This window comes from Mugil cephalus, chromosome 10, assembly GCF_022458985.1.
Source record: "Mugil cephalus isolate CIBA_MC_2020 chromosome 10, CIBA_Mcephalus_1.1, whole genome shotgun sequence".
NCBI classification, from domain to species: domain Eukaryota; kingdom Metazoa; phylum Chordata; class Actinopteri; order Mugiliformes; family Mugilidae; genus Mugil; species Mugil cephalus.
Window position 1 is genome coordinate 24,116,639 of NC_061779.1, and position 20,443 is coordinate 24,137,081.

Below are 20,443 nucleotides of genomic sequence, written 5' to 3' on the forward strand. Positions count from 1 at the left end.
ACCCCAGAGCAACCTTCAGCAACAGACCTCAAGACTACAGAAAGGAACAATGCAACACGAAAATGGTGCTCAGATGGTCGAACACAAAAAGTTCGAAAAACGACTTGTAATAGGGTAGTGTTTCAGAGCAAGAAATACAGTCTACTCTGATAATAAACTGGAAACAGGTGAGGATAAACAAATAACTTGAGCCCCTGAATTTTCCTCTTTCTGAAGGAAACTGTAGCTAACCAAATGAGCCACGCTTCACTTAAACAATCATTTAAAATAACAAAAATTGTAAATTTTTGAGTACAGCATCTCAGTATGCTGTAATTATGTAAACAGCATGGTATTGCGCTTCTGAAGAATACGATGCTGAGCAACTATTATAAAGGAGAAGCACAAATCAAACAGCAAGGACATGTTCTTCATTCAGGAAGGTTTTAGTGCTGCAGCACTAAGTTAAGAGTAAGCGCTGGTCTATACTGCCACCTGGTGGTCATAGGAGGCCCACCATAAAAAAACACATCCGTGTGTTCAATAATCAGGCAATTTTTTTTGGCACAATATCTTTCCAATATTTTTGAGAAGCTGCAGGATTTGCTAGCACTGTGTTCTAATTGCAGTGATTTCTGTGGCCCCCATTGTAAATGTTGCATGTTGCACAGTATCTAAAGGGGAATCTACACAAAAACACCGTGTGTGTTACAGTGGTATTTGGCACTGTGGGAATTCTCTTTTTCATCTTCTTTTGGTACACTCAGTAAAGCGTGAGCATGAGCTATCATGGCTGGGGCAGAGTTGATATGAAGTAGATGGAGTTAATTAATAAATATCTTATGTGTTTTCTTGTAATGGAGCATGTTTTTACTGTACTATGTTAGCTTACCGAATTGCTGTGAATAGCCTGACCCAACTCTATGACATGTGGGTCGGTGGACTGGGTGTCTGCAACGGTTCGACTGATCTGTAAAGAAAAGTAGTAATGAAACAGATGGCACTGTCTCTCCAAATACCAGCAAAAGTATATTTTATAGTGCACTTAGCCTGTGTGAAAATGGATATATTTGGCCAGTAACTAATATTTATTTTTAAATAGAAAACAGCAAAAGTATACATTCATTGGCCAGTTCTTTAGGTATATCTGTCAATTGGTCATTAATGCAAATATCAAATAGTCAGTTAAATGGCAGCATGGCATGTATTAGGCACGTAGACATGGTCAGGACAGAGATGAAAGATGATGGATGAAACTTTGAACGTGGTATGGTTGTTGGTGCCAGACAGGCTGGTCTGAGTATTTCAGGAAGCTGCTGATCTACTGGGTTTTCATAAAGTTCCATCTCTGGGGTTTCCTGAGTTTCCAGTAAACTGAACATAAATTCACATGGGCTCACCAAAACTGTACAAAAGAAGATTGGAAATATCTTTATGTGGTCATGTAGAGTAAGAGTGACTCAGTCATCTGAGTGCAGTGGAATAAAAAGGCTTTGACTGGTTGTAGGACTATCTAGTTTCCAGTAAACTGGTCTGGTTGATGCCAGAGCAGAATGGCCAGACCAGGAAACTGAAGATAAATTCACATGGGCTCGCCAAAACTGTACAAAAGAAGATTGGAAATTGCTGTCTGGGCTGATGTTTTCTGTTGTGACATTCAGATGGTAGGTTCAGAGCTTGGCTTAAACAACATTATAGTGTGGATCCATCCTGCCTCATACAAATGGCTGAGACTCACAGTGGTGGTGTAAAGGTGACGATGATGTTTTATTGGGTCTTTTGATTTGGGTGTGATACCCAAATCAAATACCACCATATCTGGGATATGGTGGAGAGGAAGATTCGCTTCACAGACGTGTAGCCGACAAATGTGCAGCAACTGTGTGATGCTCTCATGTCGATATGGACTAAACTCTCTGAGGAATCTTTACAGCCCAGTCTCAATCTATACCACGATTTATTAAGGCAGTTCTGAAGGCTAATGTAGGTCTAACCTAGTACTAGTAAGGTATAACTAATGAACTGGCAGGTGAGTGTAGTTTGAGTACAGTATCATTGGGAGGGTGAATCAGGACACGTTAACCTTGTGCAAATTAAAAGTCTGTCCTATTATTACATAATTTTAGTCCTCACACTGACCTGAATGGCAGTGGGTTGTGGGTGATGAAGGTGGGGTATCCTGGGATGAATGTCAGACAGGTGCGGTGGGGGATCTGGGGTGGACCTTCGGCTGTGTTGCTGGAGGACGTCCTGATAAGATTTGCTGTCAAAGTTTGTCCTCCACAGCAACACCTATGGGACCAAGGGACAGCCACAACTTCAGTGACCCAAGCTCAACACACTTCTGAAACAAGAGGCAGAATGTGTCGCCGTGAATGTACGGACTACACAGCGCCACTATGTAGTGATGAAGCACAAACCTGACTATCAGCTCCCCCTGAGGCAAAGAGATCGCCAGCCCTGGAAAAGGCCACTGTGATCACAGCGCCCTGAAAAACAACATAAATGTTAACATCTAAAACATAAATTATCACAAAAATCAGCAAGAACTATCCAGGGAAATACAGAAATTCTGTTCCAACTATCTACAGTGCATGCTGGCTGGTGATGGTGTTTGTGGGCGATCTGGGTTCTGTTGTTGAATCACCTTGTGTCCATGGAGAGTATAGATGAGACGTCCCTCCACAAGGTCCAGGATCTTAACAGTGCTGTCGCTGGAGCCACTGATCAAGTAGTTGTTGGACGGGTGGAAGGAAAAACTATTGATCCCTGCCATGTGGACTGTATCAAAAAGTACACAAATAAGTCACTGAAAAAGACATTCACTGCAAGATAAGAAACACACAAGCCAGCTATACAGCACAATGGGGAATTCACCCCTGACATCCAGTATTATAGTACACCTTAGATTTCCTGGAAATCAGACCAAGTTCCCCACCCACAGATTTGTTTGTGTCTGAAAGTTGGTCAGCAGTCACTCCTTTAAGAACTGACTATGCTCTGTTCAAGATCTGCAGGGCCATCAAAACATTAGAGCAGGCTTTATGTGGTCATGTAGAGAAAGAGTGACATAGGCACTCAGTCATCTGAGTGCAGTGAAATAAAAAGGCTTTGATTCATTGTAGGACTATCTAGTTGCGGGCCAGGGTATTTTTTATTCTCTTTATCGGTTAAAATAAGCCTGCTAATAAAATCCTAAAAGTGAAGTGATAAACAGTCTCACTACACCAGGCTACAAACAATCATTTAATCAAATACATTCTGCCATACCTTGGTAATGCTGAATCAGCTTATTGGTCCGCAGATCCCAGATTTTCAGTGAGCTGTCAGCACCCGAGGATGCGATACAGGTGCCGCTGGAGTTGAAATCAACAAATGTTGCTGAGCTGGAAAAAGTCAGGGGGAGGGTCAGAGACCTGCACCAGGAGTATAGTCTAGTGTAGAAGCAATAAACAGCATGGCTAAACTTCTAATTACATTTACTCATGTTCCCGCATTTAATCAGATTTAAGAATACCCTTTCTTGTCACATATCACGTGAGGAAAGATACTATTTTCAAGGAAATTCTGCAAAAATAACATATGATTAAATCTAAGGGCCACAAGACACTAAAGCGTGTTTCTGCGAGGGCATACCCTCCATAATCAGTGAAACAGTTGATGCAGTGTTTTGTGGAGGTGTCCCAAAGCCGGACGGAGCGGTCGTCCCCACAGGAAGCTATGAGCCGGCCGTCGGGAGAAAACCTGGAGCAAGGACAGACATAAAACCATAAAAGCTAAATTATTGAGTGCATTTGCATGTATATTCCTTTTTTCCAGCACTACCCAGGTTCATGTTGATTCAGTTAACACTGAAAGGCACATGCTTAGAAACAAAGACGAGTAATTATACACCCATAGAGGAGTCCTTGTGTGGGAGGGGAAAGAGTTTCAAAGAGATATTTTAAGGGATCTTAAAACACATACATAAATACATGCAGTATAAGACGCTGCTGATTTGTTACTGTTGGCTACCTGGCACAGCGCACCCAGTTAGTGTGCTGGGTGAGCGAGTAGACGAAGCACTGCCGATGAACGCTCCACACCTTGACGGACTTGTCATCGGAGGCTGTCACCAGTTTCTGGCCGTTGTGGGAGAAAGCAACACTGCGTACAGCAGCTGTGTGGGCTTTGAACACCGTGGACTCTCCTTTCCTATGACACACGGCACATACAAAACTGTATGTCTTAGATTCACAGTAGAGTTGTGAGAATCAGTTGATAATCAGACCATTTCTTTGACAGTTCCAAGTGCTGACTGAAGTGACTGCTGCTTACATGGAAGGTGTCCACAGTCGAACCGTTCTGTCCTTGGAAGAAGTTGCCACCAGATCACCATTTGGGGAGAACTGCACCCCAGTGATGACATCTTGGTGTCCGACAAAGCGAAAGGCCCTCGCCTTTGGAGCCAGATTCCAGATCATCAGGCTCTTATCCACTGACCCCGAGGCTGAATGGAGACAAAGAGAGAAGAATGGAGAAAATTCAGTCAAGAATTACGCAATAAAAATTCTGTAAGTCACTTCAATCAGGACAAAGGGCCCTGCCTGGAGGATTACAGTAGATGGAATTAATGGCACTGTGAGTTTGTTAGTGTAAATAATTTAATCCAGAAACTGTCAGTACCACAAAGGTCAATGAGTTCGCAAAGAGTCTTTGGAACATAATGCAATCAGTTTCAAGTTTATTGCTTAAAAAGTTGTGAAAATCATTTCTAAATAGAGTTTATAAAGTCCATGTGATAGGTAACAGAAACAATCAAAAGTTTGGGCTTAATAATTTGACTTATTGACTTATTTTTAAGTCAATGCTAAAGATATCAAAGCTATAAAATAACTTATATATTGATTGAAGTGTGAGCAGTCAGTTTTTACTTTTTTTTTCTTTTTACTGAGAACAGCTTTGCACACTCTCTTAACCAATTTCGAGTTCCAAGTATACTTATAGAAAGTCTTGAAGCTCTGACATACGCTGAGCTATGATTGGCTGATTTTCCTACACTCTGTCCAACTCATCCCATACCATCTGACTTAGTTTTAAGATGACTGATTGTGGAGTTCAGTTAATCACACTGTCCTTCTCAGCCACAGAGTCCTTAAGGAGTCCGGATTATTGTTTGGTTAGTGTTTTGGAGTATTGTCTTGATTGCGCCAAGCACAAATCAAATGCCACTACAGAATGTTGTAGCGGTCAGTCTGCTTAGGGTCCAACCAAAGTCCAGATTTCCACTAATGTGTCAAATGTTCATTCCTTGTTTTATTTAGTCCAGGACGTTCTCTTCTTTTACAAATTTTTTTTGCAGACATTCACCTTAATTTAGACGATACTGAGACATGTCAACTTACTCTGGGATTCATGACGATTGTGGATGACCTCCCTTAAAGTAATGAAAGACTTTTGTTTCTCTTAGATAAGTACAAGAAGAAGATAAGTACTCTTCAGATACTACATTAGTCGAAATTTGATTATTATTTGCTGTATTCCACAGGATAACTGAGAAGCTTGAACACAATTTTTGAAATCGCTCACCTGTTAACTAAAACCAAAAGATACCTCACAAAGCTGAGCTACGAAGCCTGCGAAGATACTTTCATCAGCTACTCTCAATATTCTAAAACAATGCACATATTTCAGTTTCATTTTTCCTCTCTTGTTCTGAATTATAATAAAAGAAAAAACCCAGAATATATATGTCCACACATTTTACTAACACTGTATGTCATACATTGATCAGGCATAAGAGAATGACCACCTTCCTAATATTGTAATACTCCCATTGTGCCTTCAAAACAGTTGTGACTCATCAGAGAATGGATATGGACTTTCTGAGGGTGTCCTGTGGTGTCTGGTAACAGGATGTTGTTAGTGGGGGTCTTTGGGTCCTATGGGTTGAGGGGTGGGGGCTCTATGGATCATCCCACAGATACTTGATCAGTTTGGGATCTGATGAATTTGAAGTCCAGATGAACACCTTGTGGTGTTCTTCATGTTCTTTGAGTTGTTCCCAACTGCTGTGTTAAGCCAATATAAGATCATTTCTAGGAACCCAAACAATGATTTTGGGACACAGACAACAATGTCAAATAATTTATTTATGGCAGCATTAATTACCCAGTTGCTTGCAGTTTGGATTGAAATCTGCACAGGTGACGGCATCTTTGTGTCCCTTGAAGTGTCTCTCCAGGGTGGGGTCCTCCTGCAACAACAATTGTCACAGTCAAAGGTCAGCATGTTCAACTTAATCCACATTTTCTGTCACGGGGTTTTCTCTTGTGGTCTTCAGCATTGTTGAGTGAACCCTTCGGAAACTGTCTCCTCCTTTGGATTTTACTACAGTTGCCTTTTTATACTCAAGTCGTCTGTCTGCTATGGAGGAGGGCGGGGCAGGCAAAACCGACGCTGTTCGCCCCCATCAAAACAGACATTAAAGACATTTCATTGCACAGAGCTGAAGAAAATGACCACCAAGTGGACTTGAGGAGGACCCACGGTGTGTTTGACAGCACCAATGAGCAAATCCTCTTAGCAAAGACTCAGCTAGCAAACTCGCCGACGCGGCTACTATGGTGACAAGACGTCCCCGATTCCTTGGGACAGTAACCGTTTTGGATTACCAGTCCCCTGGCTAAAGCTGTCCCCAAAGTCGTACCCCGTTAGTGTTTATGAATGAGACAAATGTTGCGCGCAAACTACTACAGCAACAGGTACGGTAGCCGAAAAAGGAAGCGCCAGTGAGCATATTGCACAAAGCTAAAACATGTTGTATGATAATATGTGATATATATATGATACGAAAAAAACATATCAAATACGTATTTGTACCTGTTTCTTCATTTCATCTTGATAACATTTAATTATTTGTTATCTCCGAGCTGTAAATGTCCCCGGATTTCTTTTCAGAAACCTGATCATCTTATAAGTTACTATTAGCACCACTGTAGTTATCACAGCACACGCTTTGCTCGTCAACTCTAATCGAAGTACTAAAACAAATATATACTCACCATAATAGACGCCATTGTCGGCCTTTACGTAGAGAGCTAATGTTGTCTGAGGGAAGTTTGAAGCGACCCGCTGCTTTGTACTTCCACTGTCAGCAGTGCGCCTTTAGAAACTGTCTCAGACCTGACTTATCGAACACAGATCCTGCATTTTTCTGTTGTTCAGCCTTTAAACAGGTTAAATTCCTTTCGGGTGTTATGAATGCTGCACAAAAAAAGTTATTTTTCTGTGCTTGCACAAGTAACGTAAAGCTAAACTAGCCACCTGTAGCTTGGTTGTGTTGCGGTTGCAACTGGGACTGATGCTGCATTCAAACGCATAAGAAATTCCAAGTACAAAATTCTATTTACATTGGAGTCCTCTATATTACTCACAAACTACAACAACGTTTCTTGTAAAGAAAACAGTACGAGCACTGGGGGACGTGAAGTTGCTAGCTGCTGAATTAAGTCCGTATTGGACCCCCAAAAAGACTAGCAGGTACCTACCAACTGAGTGGGATCCCGAATAAACAAATAAATAGATACATTTATTAATTAAGATGTTATAGAGGGAGTCTCAGATCTATCTATCTATCTATCTATCTATCTATCTATCTATCTATCTATCTATCTATCTATCTATCTATCTATCTATCTATCTGGTTTCAAATAAAAAATAAACCCGGATTTATTGATTATCTATCTATCTATCTATCTATCTATCTATCTATCTATCTATCTATCTATCTATCTATCTATCTATCTATCTATCTATCTATCTATCTATCTATCTATCTGTCTGTCTGTCTGATTTCAAATAATAAATAAGCCTGGATTTATTGATGCAAGTAAAATGGTGAATATGCAAATATGTGACAGAAAGTGATAATAAGCGACAGAAAAACGTAACAATACACAATGATTAACTTAGCTTTGTTTTCACCAACAAATGAAGAACCCTGAATGCAACATGTCACCAAGGTGGAGCGTCTTCCGCTGCTAAGCAACTAGCCAGCCATATCGTGTCAAACTGCCCTGCTGATGGAGGGGCGCAGTATCGCCTTCTATGATTGGTCCACGGGGGTGCACTGGCGAATCAGCGGTGACATTGTTAAAATTTTCAATAGCCGTGCAATACTTCGGTTTGAAAAGATGTCGCTGAATCGGGGCATCGGCAGTGCAAAGGTAACGTTGGTAAAATGACAGCATTGATCATTTTATGTATCAGCTACGTGCGCTGTTGTTAAATGTGTGTAATCTACTGTGAATATATGCGGGCCAACCAGAACTAACGTACTGTAGCTATCATAGCAAGCTAGCTAGGTAGCTACGGTTAGTGTTAAGTTTCCATATGAACGGCAGCACACATGTATAAATAATACTGTTTGCAGAGTTATTCAGTTTTCCTTAAAGCTCCCAGTCTGTGAGATTTCTTATTAATCAATTGCTTTATGTTTTACTGCCAAATAAAGACAGTGTTGTTCTTTCCTTCCTGTAGTACATGAAGAAAAGGATACCGAAAAACGCCAAGTATGAACACGTCAAAACAAAGCTGGACACAGGTATCTCGGCCATGTACAGAGGCACCATCGAGATTTCTATTCCCATTCAGTTTACTGTGTCTGTGACTGTTGAAATTGTCTTTCTGGGTCTTCCTTATGAATGTAACTGTCATGTCTTACTTGACAGGATGCAGCCTTACGAAGTATATGGAAAGACTGGAGGAAATTAAAAAAAGTGAGTAGTTATTTGAAGAGGAACCGGAAATAACAAGGAACTGTTCATGAGTTAAAGTTATACAGCTTCATAAGCTATATACAGTTGAGATCTTTTAGGCTCTTGCCCTGCTTTCATATTTTGAAATTGATATCTCTGTCCCATGTTACATGTACATTTTTGACTTCTGCATCTAAGCTTTATCTTCCCACTTTTCTTGGTGCTCAGCAAGACAAGTTAAGTTCTCAGATAGGACCAGTGTGGGTGTCCTCCTAAAGGACGCTGCGCAACACCACAGTTTTGTCCCTGCAAGTGAAGATTAGACTCTCTATCCCCAGGGCTACTGGAGTGCCATCCTAAACCATTCGACCTGTGACTTTTGTTCTGTCCATTGGCAACTTATGAACACTTTCTGTTCTGTGAAAATGTGAACAAGTGGATCAAATAGCCCAATTCACACACAGTCCAGTCCTGACAAAATAATCCTTTCTAAAGGTCTTTTCTTGCAGTTAAGTGCATGAGAACAGTTTAATGCGTGTTTAAGGTAAAAATTTGCCAACTTGGCACCTAATTTTCCCCAGGATCTGTGGGTTTCTTTTCCTTTTGCCTGTACTTAGAGAGGTAAACCAGAGAGGATCTAACCCACTGATATTTCCCATTTAAATAAGTTCTTTGTTGACAGTGGTTGTCCTCTGATTTCTCAGAGATAAATGACACCGAGTCTTTCTCTAAAAGAGGATTGTACTACCGTCCACAATTATTCCTCTGTGGGACTGGACTCACTATAAGGACAGGCTGTTAATGTGCCAACAGGCTCTTTGTTAGAGTGTGAGATTTTGAGGTTGCTGGTGATAAAACCAGCCTGAGGAGTCTGATTTATGTGTAGTGGAGGCAGATTTGGAGAGAGGGTACAATGGGAACAGACAGGGCAGAGTTGCGCTTGAGTGAGGCATTAGAGGGAGGTGAGGAAAATCAGGACCTGCAAGACCCAGGTGAGTTGGAAGTAATTTGGCTTTCAGTTCAGTGGCTAGCAGAACATTGCCTGTATTCATGGTCTCTGTGTTCACACTTAATCAGTCACAGTAATTAACTTTGTCGTAAACGTGTATGCTCAACTGTAGCTGTCATTTAAAAGAAACATTTTTCACTGCTGGTTCTCTGCTGTTGCTACATCTGTTAAATTGGCGAGTTTGTGTCTCTTTCTGAAGATTACAGATATCGGAAAGACGAAATCTTCAAACGGTTAAAAGTGACAACATTTGCACAACTGGTAAGCATCTGTGTTGGTGCGTTGGCAGCACTGTAATGTTCTGGATGATTTGTTTCTTAGTCAGTGGAAGGTCCAGCTAGCAGCTTTCTTTGTTAGTCTTTGTTGTGGAGGTGAGCAGATATAGTGAGCACACCTGATCCACACAGTGCGGTAATTAATAATTAACAGACTATTTCTGTGATGGGCTTTTGTCACGTCGCTCTGGAGGCATTTAGTTTTATTTGTTGTGCTCATTTACTAAGATATATCATTATTTTTGGGACTTTTTTATTGCAGTTTTGTCTTCATCATTAATTTCCAATTGTTTTTCCCCACACCAGATACTTCAAGTAGCCTCAGTTTCAGACTTGAATGAAAGTGAGCATGACAGTGAATCACAGCATCCAGAAGGTAACACGACGGACAGAGTTGCTTATTTGCTGAGCACTCGTTAAATACTTTACATGGGTCTGCATTTACTCTGATGTATGTTTCTGATTTGCAGATGGTCTTTCTGTGGTGTCTGATGCAGACCTGGACTGTCTGTCAGAGCACAGTCAGGAAGCAGGGGAGTGCCGGGAAATCTGCTACACTGCCAGGTCGACACTTCTAAGGTACTGTACTGTCAACGTAAAGCCTTATTCAAAAATCCATATTGTACAAGACACAGATGAATTTGACCCAAAATCACAAAAACTGTGACAGCATATATTCTTACTTGAAGCTGCGCTGGTATCTGATCAGTCTTACCATAGTTACATGACCTCTACTGGTATCTGTCTATGAAGATTCTAAGAAATCATTGACATATGTACAAACTTCTCCCAAAAACACACACTTAAAACACATTTTACCACCTGTATGATGTTATATATTCTACCATAATCTTACGCTGTCACCCTCAGACACACCCAGCACCCACCAATCACTACCTTAACCACAAGCAGCCCTCCTGTAACCCTACACCCACCATTCAGTATCTGCCTGCACCCATCATGCTGTACAAATGTATCTGTCCATTAAGGCATCTGACTGTCACACACCCACCCTAATGTATACCACACAATAACTTCTCCTGCTGTCTCACCTGCATCGTCGCCCCTCCGCTGCTCAAACAGGAACCCCGCGAGTGTAACTCTATCTGCGTCCTCTCCGGGGGCGACAGATTGTGCCGTTGTAATGGCAGGGCTTTTAGTTCAGCTTCACCTTGTGGAAAGGACAGATGGAGACAGAAAGTAAAGTGGGGTAAACCTACACAAGGGAAATGTGGTGTCCTTCTGGTGCGTCTTATGTCTGGCTCCCACATTTTCAGAAGTGAGTTCTGATTAACTCCCAGTTAACCCCAGTTTATAAAGTGAATCCTTGCAAAATAACAGCAGCAGATATGTCACGTTGTTTCCATGTATTTTGTTGGGCGACATGCACCTTTTAAATGATGGATGTTTAAACTGCAGTAGATCACGAGCAACAGTGGAGCTGCAGTGCTGGTTTTTAAAGCTATAGTACAACAAAGGTAGAGTCACCAACATGGTTAACAATAGAGGGAAGTGCTAAATTCATTTATACCAGACCAAGAAAAAAAAATATTTCTATTGCAATTGAGTAAAATGTATGTACATTTGTGAAGGAAAACTACTTCTGTACGTAGCAAAACCCATGGAGAGAAATAGGCCTAAACACACGCCTCTAATCTTTGACGTTTGGCAGCGTTATCAGTGGTGTGGGAGAGCTGAACCTAGACCGAAGCAATCAGAAGATGGTGAATGAGGTAGTGTCCAGCCCCGAGCCAGCTGACAGGCCCTACCCCGACTGCCCCTACCTGCTGCTGGACGTGCGGGACCGCGAGCAGTACGACCGCTGTCACATCATCAGCGGTGGGTGTTGGTGGGGAAATGCATATGCATATATATATATCGACCTTCCTCTGCTGTAAATCTCTGATTTAGTTGTAATTATCTCTCGTCCCTGCAGCACACAGTTTCCCCATCGCCACGCTGTCTCGAACAATGAACCCCTACACCAAAGAGGTGCTGCAATACGTATCCTTCAACACAAAGTACAAAAAAACTTACCAATCCTTTCTGGATTGTTGCAAAATTGATTAAAGCAGTGGCTGAGCTACAGACCTTAACCCACGAACTATGTAGAAAAATTCACCAGGGAAGATCATCATTGTGTACGATGAAGACGAGAGAGTAGCGAGCCAGGCAGCTACCACCATGTGCGAACGAGGATTCGAGAATCTGTTTATGCTCTGTGGAGGTAAGAAATAATATCACTGCAGCTTTCTAAGATATTTCCTTTTGAATCCATCTAATAGCCGGTTTAGACTTCTGTGTTAAGTTGACACAGAAGACCATACACAGACCAAGTGCAGGTTATGTAGATAAGTTACGGCATCTTCATCTCACATTACTGTAAAAGAGGCTTTAGGCCTCAATTACACCTTCCATTAACATCCTTTAGAATCCGACCACAGGTGACCAGCTTAATCTCTACATATGGAGGAGGTCTGAGACGCATATGACCACATTCCTGTACCTATACAGACACACACATAAAAACTGTGCTGTGGTTGTGTAACATCAGTAGAGAACAGTTAGAGGCCGCTGCTGTTAAAATATTCTACTGTGCCCCAAATGATGTCCGCGTTTATGTACATACAGAAGGTAAAACCGAGAACACAAAAACTGACTGGAGACGCAGGCATGAACATGTGTATTAAAAGCTGGTCACTTGCAAGTGGATTGGTCATGTTAATACAAGGTCTGAACAGGGTGTAGTCATGTATCCGATTGTGACTGAAAAAAAAAAAATGGAGTTTTGTTCTTCGCTGCACTGGCCCTGGTGTGTGGACTAATGTTTCATGTTGTTCCTCAACAAAAACTTGCCATACAAATGCAGCTCCCGCTATTATTTTGCAAACGTAACAATAAATTTATATTAATTATAAAATCAGCTTCCAACGCCCCATTTTATTAAAATAATGCCACATGTGCACAGAGCATTTAAAAGTTGGTAAAACCTCTTGGAGCATTTGCTGCTACAGAAAACGCTCAAACTGAAGCTGATTGTATTTCACTTTAACTGATCTAAAAAATGAAATAATTAAAGCCATCCATGTTCCATGTCTGAATATCACCATCGTCTCCCTCTCCCCTCCACTCCCAGGTCTCAAGGTAATCGCGCAGAAATTTCCTAGCGGGCTGACGACGGGCTCCCTCCCCACCTCGTGCCTGTCCTCTCCCTCATCATCGAAGGAGAAGAAATCCTCTGCGCCACAACGGCCGGCCCAGGCAGCAGAGAAGAGATGGCGGTTTACGTCAGATGAACTGTCCAAGATCCAAGACCAGCTGGAGGAGATCCTCATCCCCAGTAACTCAAACAGTAAGAGCACCAAACTCAAAAGAACTCCAGATGTGTCGTGTTGTTTTATGCTCCTGTATATCACTAGTAAAATAATCATTTCTCCTGGACATTGCTGTGTAGCAATTATTTTAAGTGGCTGTGAGAATTTCCTGTGCTTTTTTGTTTTATCTGCTTGTCAGGTTGGATGTCAAACACTTTCTAAATAGTTCCTATAATTATTACACTACTGCTTCCTGAAACCTTCCCATGAATTTAAAAGTATCTTAGTGTTGGATGTTCTTTATTTAACGACGAAAACCACTTGTCCTTTTTTCCCACATTGGATCATAAAATATTACTGAGACAGTTCTGAGTGGCTCATCCTTATTTATTTGAATACTCGCACCTATTGCGACATGAAACTGTGTTATCAGGCGTGTTGACGTCACGAACCGGGCTGGTTGTTTTTGCTCTGGCTGTTCACTGCAGGTCGCATGTCCAGCCGCATGTCAACGAGCAGCTCCCAGTCCAAAGGGTCCAGTCGTCAGAGTTCCTCTACGTGTGGGAGAGACAGCGCCAGGGTTCAGAGCAGTCGACCCTGGAAGTAACCCCCCGTTCCACCGCACAAATGCACACAAACAAACATACCTCCAACATAATCTCCTTTTATTTCAAGAAAAGAATAGAAACTCTGGTCGTGGTCTGCCAGGCAGGTGAAAGAGAAGGGTCATAACTTTACTACTTTGTCATTGCTGTGTTTTACAATTGGAGTCATTTACATTACCCCCCAACACCAATCAATATATCCAAACCTTTATTAAGACCTTAAACTGGGACAACCATATACAATTTGCATATAGACACGTCATGTTCCCTATGTCAAACCTTCCAGTTAATGGCTCTCAAAGTTAAACTGACATCTATTTTTACACTTGATATTTCTTGAAACACACAAATCGCTTGTTTCTGAAGACGATCCGTCCAAATGTGACAGTTTTCTTGCAGGAAACAGGGCAACTGAATGTTAATATGACATGAAGGACACGGTGGCCTCTGTATTACATGAAGTGTAATAATGTATGTACTGTACAGATAGTGTTACAGAGCTTGATCCTTTTTGTAAAGTAGTGCTGTATTTTTGTAATGCGTATCATTCTGTCACAATGGTACACCGACAGCCTTTATGTGCAATCTTTCGCTTTTTTTTGTGTGTGTGTTTGTATGTCAGACGTACGGCAAGTTGATCACACTAAGTTTGTAATTCAGGCCTTTGACACAGTCAGATGTGCACGGAACAAAATCTCGGTGTCACTATTGGAAAGAAATGGGCATTCTGTCATGACTATAAAATAATTATAGAAGCACCTCGTTTCATGTAGATACCCTCCTTTGAAGAACAGTATTGCTGGTTTGTGGCCTTCTTTGTGTTTTTGGGCGTGCGTGTGGCTTTGTGCATGTGCCTGCTCTTCTTTCCATGGATACATCCACAAAGCCTCCTGTGAAGTGCATCTTATGAAAATATGGACTTATCGGTAGTCCTTTTTTCTCACAGTCTGTTGTTACCATCAATCTTAACTCACACTAACCAAGTGGTTACATGATTTTGTGTGTAAATGAACGTCAAATAAAGTTTAGAATTATTTGATGTGTCAGAGTTGTTTCTTCTTGTAGGACACAATTGTGAACGGGTCACTGGGGGGTAGATTTTGAAAAGCTTACATAAACCTATTATGTTACGTAATATTTAATTAAACCCACCAGAAAACCCTTCTTTTCAGACTTGGGTTCAGTTATCTGTTTTGTAACTACAAAAACAAAGGTGCAAGTGCTTTTTTTTTTTTATAGCAATTACAGATTTTGCTTGCCTTGAGTAAGTCTTAAACAGTTTTTTCCACCTGGATTTGAGCAGTGAATCCCTTTCTTCCTGGCAGACCTTCTCGAGTGACATCAGTTTGTGTGGGAATGATCTAAACTCCCATCATCAGCTCTCTCTACAGATATTTTATGGGCCTGTCAAGAGACTTAAGGTCTCCAAACTTTCCGTATTTGGCTGCATTCACCATTTCTCTGGCTCCTTCCTGACTAGTCTCCCTTTGTCTGCTGCTGAGAAACATGTTACACATTGTAAAGCTGGTATTAACAAAGAGAATTACCTGTTTTCCAGACATAGTGCTTGGAGTCCTGGCTATGGTGTACTGTTTTTCGTCATGCTTGCTCAGTTAGAGATTATTTACTCACTCTTGATAGACCATCAACTCAATGGAGAGCTCGAACAGGCCCAAACCTGACACCATTTTCCTTTTATCTCATCTGTCTACATATAGCTCCGTTAACATCTGTCCCCAAAACGACCCCCCACCCCTTCACCCCTTGACTCTGGAGACTTTCTGGCTTTTAAACTGCTCATTAGAGAACCACTAATTATGAAAAAAAAGAGGATACGAACATCCTCTAGTTGTAGGTGCAACATGCTCAGAATAAAAACCCCAAAGAGCTTTAGTCTTTCAATGTGCTCGTTTATTTGTCTGCCTGCGGTTCTCCAGGTATCAACAGAGTCACTGAGTATGACAGTGAGAGTTATTTTAGTCTGGAACACTTTACAGGTGACACTTGCCAACAAGGAGGTCTCCACAGGGATTTGGGCTTTGACATGCTCACACACTAGTATGGGTTCTTGAAGGTGTGATCCATGATGGCCATGAGAGCCAGCCAGGTCTCCTTGGCGGTGGGGATGATCTGGGAGGCAGGCAGGACAAAGCCGTAGTAGCCAGTGTCCCTCAGCTCGAAGGTGTAAGAGTACTTGATACCCTGGTTGTAGGTCCAGTCAATGGTGCCACCACTAGCTTGGTCTGCAATGGAAACAGACGTTGTTAGAAACAGACAGCAGCCATGACAGAGTAAAACATTCAACAACAAAAAAAATCCAGTTTATATTTAATGCCGCTGTTAATTTACTCTCATTGAAAATGATCCTAATCTGAAAGTTGTATTATCCAGAAAAAGCTCATTTACAGAGCATGATATTGAACTTATAAATTAACAATAACTATTAGCAGATACCGTTCCTCAGTGTCTTTATCTGAAGCACAGAGCTGGTAGTTTTTCATAATGACACTAAGGCAAAAAACATTTGTGAAGAATTTGAATCTGAATGCAATGCATGCTGGGACAGAAATGTGTCTACTTTTAATAATAATGACTTAAAAAAGTGTATAGAATATGAATATGATATTTCAAAATGCAGAGAACAAATTTTCCACAATGAAGGGTAATTTCCCTATTGGAGAACAAAACTTTCTTGTTTTGTGGTGGACCACAGATGAAGATGCAAGGGTATCAGGGCTCTTTTTTTGACGCACTAAACTAGGTTCATGTGACGTCATGCGTTTCATTGTGAAACTAGATTATATAGATTCATACTTATTCCACATAAATTGTTTGCCATTGCTGGATTCATTAATGAACATAAAAGTGAAATAGAGAGGATTGATTTATTATTATGAAGTATAAATGAGTCTGTAAGGTGAGCAGTGTATAAGAAACTTACAGATGGTGTCGATGATGCTGCCGTACTTGTACCTGGTGCCGTACAGGGAGGCCAGGTCAGTGATGGCTTTCTTAGCCAGATTGTGCTAGGAAAGTAGATTACCATGTTACATGTTGTTGCATGTTCCTTAGTTTTGGACAAAATAAATAAATAAATTAAAAAAAAAATTCAAGTCTGAGAGTGCTTTTTGTACCAGCTCAGTCTTGTCTGGGGCTGCAAGGGTGGTGTAACCATAGGGGTACAGGAGCATCTGAGAGTAGGAGTGGATGGAGATGAAGGCCTTGATGTTGTTGTGAGACTTCACAAAGTCAACAATGGACTTGACCTCAGACTCAGAGTGAGGACTGGGTCCAAAGTAGGTCTCTGAGCAGGGGTTGCTACTGGCACCAGGTCCTATAAATGAATACGACATATACAGACAAACAGATGCCATGTTAACAAAAAAAAAAAAAAAACAAGGAGTAAAACTTCCCTATCTGATTTTGTAGTTAGTAATAACAATAGTGGAGTAGTGGTGATTCTAAACTGACTGTGGGTATTTGGGAATATGAATGCTTTGTCTTTCTGTGTCTTTCTGTGATAAACTGTCAACCTCTACCCTCTAAGATAAGTTATATTATAATGGATGAATAATAAGGTCCATTAACGTTCAAAAATGCATGTAGATGTAGTGAGAATCGAGGTGGTCGTTTGGCGCCCTCTAGTGGCTTGGCGATAGTAATGTTTAACGCTTTAAACTTCTATGATGTACTTTTAAATACAGATTAAACGGAAAAAGTTAAACATCCTTCTATCCTGCCACCATGTCATTAGTCTTCTTTTCAAAGTAGGGGAATTCCATGTAAAGTTTTATAACATTTCAGCCATAAAAAGGACATTACCTCCAAAGCCAGCATCCCAGTTTCTGTTGGGATCGACTCCAACACAGCTAGAGTAGGGGTTGGGCTTCCTGGTCTTACGCCACATACGGTTCTGAAAGCATCGCCACAGTTCAGATTTTCCATTCTGTCCATGTAATTCTTGTTGTATTTAGTTTCTTGGATTTTCTAATTTGATAACACTTTCTTTGCTGGAATAACTGCAAATTTAGCTAAAAGGTTTGGCTGAAGAATTTGAAATGTAGCATGAATTAAAGTCATGAACAAAACGCCTGAATTTGACAAATAAGCATTTTTTCAAAAGGAAGTCACTCCTCAATCAAATACTTAGCACTGGCACTGACTCACGGAGGTATGGGTGTACTGGTATCCATCAGGGTTGGTCACAATCTCCAGGAAGATGTCCATCTTGTCAAGGATGGCAGTGAGGGCGGGGTCCTGTCCATAGTCAGTGACAATCTAATGACAAAAATTCACATTAGAGCTCAGAGGCTTCATATACAACGAAGAACCAAACGACAACAACTATGTAATGACAATCAAGGCACCTTCTTGGCAAACCAGGTGCCGCTGGCCTGAGTGACCCACTCTCTGGAGTGGATACCTGTGTCGATCCAGATGGCGGGGCGGTTGGTTCCACCAGTGCTGAACTAAGACAGAGGAAAGGAAGCGAATAAACAGAAGCAAGAAGAAATGTCTTAATGTCATCAAAATGCTGATTTTGTCATTCTTTGTAAAAACACATTTAAACGTTGCCAGCAGGCGTCAAACTCTTCATTACCTGGACTTGACTTGATTCTTTTCCTTACCTTGAGCACATTCAGGGGGCGGCCCTCGTAGCTCTGACCGATCACTATCTTGCTGACCATGTTGGGATTCTCAGCCACCAGCATGTCCTGGAAACTGTAGATCTGAAACAAAGGCAAAATCCTACTCTTAATACACACACAACATAATGCAGTTCTGTATCACAGCCTGATCTTGAACCAGGTTAAACTGTGTTTTTTTCAAAGTAATTTTAGGATGCAATAGTGTATGAAGATAATTATGGTGATACCCAGAGCCAAGTTCGCAAGTGATGTGTGTTTATTAGACATTAAACAATTGTGCAACTAATTTACCATTGCCGTAAGGCTCATCAGCCTTTTTCTTCAGGCACAATTGTATTTGTTCCCAAAGGGGAAGTGAGTATGGATAAGATGCATCGTGAGTCATTCTTTTTTTAAACTTTGGATGATTTACCAATGTACTCAGTCGGTCAAGAAGGTTTGACTGTGTGTGTGTTACTCTAGATTGATCAGATTCGTTCACAATAGTAACATTGGAAGATGTTAAGATTTAACTGCAGAACATTTCAAAGGACCTGCTTACTTTGTTGAATAAAATCATGCCATTCTAAATATCAACCTTGTTCTTGATAGGTGGAGAAAATGCATGCACTAACGTCACTGAGGGTGTGATAGTTGGCGTAGTCGTAGCTATCAGTAGTTCTGGGCATAGCAACACGAGCAGCAGACGCCATCTTCTCCTGCTCCTCGTCCAGCATCAGCTGCAGGAAAATGGCATTATTCACACTTAAACTATAGATTAACATGTTTATTATTTATATACATCCATGATGTTTCCATATTCTACCTGCAGATCTTCAATCATGATGGAGAACTCAATGTCCTGGGACTTGAGGTACATTTTGACAGAGTGCAGGCCATGGAAGGGAACCCTGACATCCACAGGAGTGCCGGCATTAGTCACCCCCCTCCAGAAGTCCAACTGAATGAATACAGATATCACACAACAAAGCACACACAACACATTTTCTTTTAGATAAATTGTTTCTGAATGTCTGGACTGTGCTCTAAATTTATGTCAGTGAGTAATAAATTACCTCAAACTCTGCCATCTCCTCCAACTCCTTGATAAGAGACAACTGGACATCATCCTTCGGAATGATTCGAAGGACTTGATGTCTGCAAAAAGAGAACTACAGTGTTTCACAACCTTTTACTCAATTTAGCTTCCCTGTGCTGTCCTTGTAACGTTCCTCAGAAAAATAAATAGCCTTTGCATTTATTGTGAAGGTGGCACTATCATTTTGAGCATCGGAACCACCTTGTAATGGCAGCATCAACTGGATGCATTCACAATTATGTACTCAAAGTTTGGAAAAGTTTTAGGAGCTATAGTCATGAAGGTGCTTGCAGTTAGTTTAAAAGAAGCTACAGAGATGACTGAAATCCACAAAAGGACCGTGGCAGTTTCTTCAGGCACTCTAAAATGACTTGTGGTGTTCCCCAAGGATTGATACTCGGCCCACTATATATGTTTAATCTATATATCCTGCCATTTCATGATGCCATCATCGGTTGCACCTGCTGAGGAACTATTTGTGGTTTCTATCTTAAAGCATCCTTACTTTAATCATAGAGTTGCAAACTTCTGCACAGTGTTATGCATACAATTCTTTATCCCCCTACTCAGCACTGAGATGTTTTGTCAGGCCCACTTACCCCTCAAATGTATCCTTGGCAAGAACAGCCACAAACAGTGCGGCGAATGCAAGCAGCCCCCTCATAATGTCCAATGGTGTGGACCTGGCAGAGCCGAACACGGGCTTTTATTGCTGCGGCTGCCAGGTCATGTGTCCAAACCACGACCTTGCTTAAGGAGATAGCTTGTCAGCGGCTGGTCCTGTTCACATGCAAGT

The 20,443-nt window shown here is 41.3% G+C and overlaps 3 protein-coding genes across 5 annotated transcripts in view; 1 reads left to right on the top strand and 2 right to left on the bottom strand.

Annotated features, from left to right (window-relative positions):
* The window catches only part of poc1b (POC1 centriolar protein B), a 44,521-nt gene extending 36,908 nt beyond the window's left edge, over positions 1-7,613 (bottom strand). The window contains exons 1-10 of one of the 2 annotated variants that reach the window (XM_047595370.1): positions 7,023-7,610; positions 6,130-6,214; positions 4,297-4,468; positions 3,994-4,173; positions 3,616-3,723; positions 3,250-3,365; positions 2,627-2,760; positions 2,400-2,468; positions 2,119-2,271; positions 872-949 (exon numbers count right to left, since the gene is read on the bottom strand). In XM_047595370.1, coding sequence (XP_047451326.1) covers positions 872-949; positions 2,119-2,271; positions 2,400-2,468; positions 2,627-2,760; positions 3,250-3,365; positions 3,616-3,723; positions 3,994-4,173; positions 4,297-4,468; positions 6,130-6,214; positions 7,023-7,037 — 1,110 coding nt within the window. In that variant the 5' untranslated portion in view covers positions 7,038-7,610. Of the gene's footprint in view, positions 1-871; positions 950-2,118; positions 2,272-2,399; positions 2,469-2,626; positions 2,761-3,249; positions 3,366-3,615; positions 3,724-3,993; positions 4,174-4,296; positions 4,469-6,129; positions 6,215-7,022 lie in introns of both variants that reach the window. The other variant, XM_047595371.1, reaches the window with a different exon arrangement.
* A 453-nt stretch (positions 7,614-8,066) lies between these two features.
* Positions 8,067-14,955, top strand: cep41 (centrosomal protein 41). 2 transcript variants are annotated; one of them, XM_047596902.1, is made up of 11 exons: positions 8,067-8,186; positions 8,500-8,563; positions 8,691-8,738; positions 9,926-9,987; positions 10,308-10,377; positions 10,472-10,580; positions 11,674-11,840; positions 11,938-12,005; positions 12,114-12,228; positions 13,138-13,353; positions 13,804-14,955. In XM_047596902.1, exons 1-11 carry the CDS (start codon positions 8,154-8,156, stop codon positions 13,920-13,922), a joined length of 1,071 nt encoding a protein of 356 aa, XP_047452858.1. In that variant the 5' UTR covers positions 8,067-8,153; the 3' UTR covers positions 13,923-14,955. The 2 variants fall into 2 exon arrangements, with proteins under 2 accessions (XP_047452858.1, XP_047452859.1); XM_047596903.1 differs by lacking the exons at positions 8,067-8,186; positions 8,500-8,563; positions 8,691-8,738 and adding an exon at positions 8,759-9,709.
* Positions 14,956-15,809: 854 nt separating this feature from the next.
* On the bottom strand, positions 15,810-20,443 carry cpa5 (carboxypeptidase A5). Its single transcript, XM_047596901.1, has 11 exons — positions 20,247-20,443; positions 19,625-19,706; positions 19,375-19,509; positions 19,184-19,288; positions 18,549-18,650; positions 18,288-18,389; positions 18,088-18,198; positions 17,743-17,833; positions 17,055-17,254; positions 16,862-16,946; positions 15,810-16,163 (listed from the first exon to the last, which is right to left on the bottom strand). The coding sequence occupies exons 1-11, from the start codon at positions 20,309-20,311 to the stop codon at positions 15,976-15,978; spliced, it is 1,266 nt and encodes a 421-aa protein (XP_047452857.1). The 5' UTR covers positions 20,312-20,443; the 3' UTR covers positions 15,810-15,975.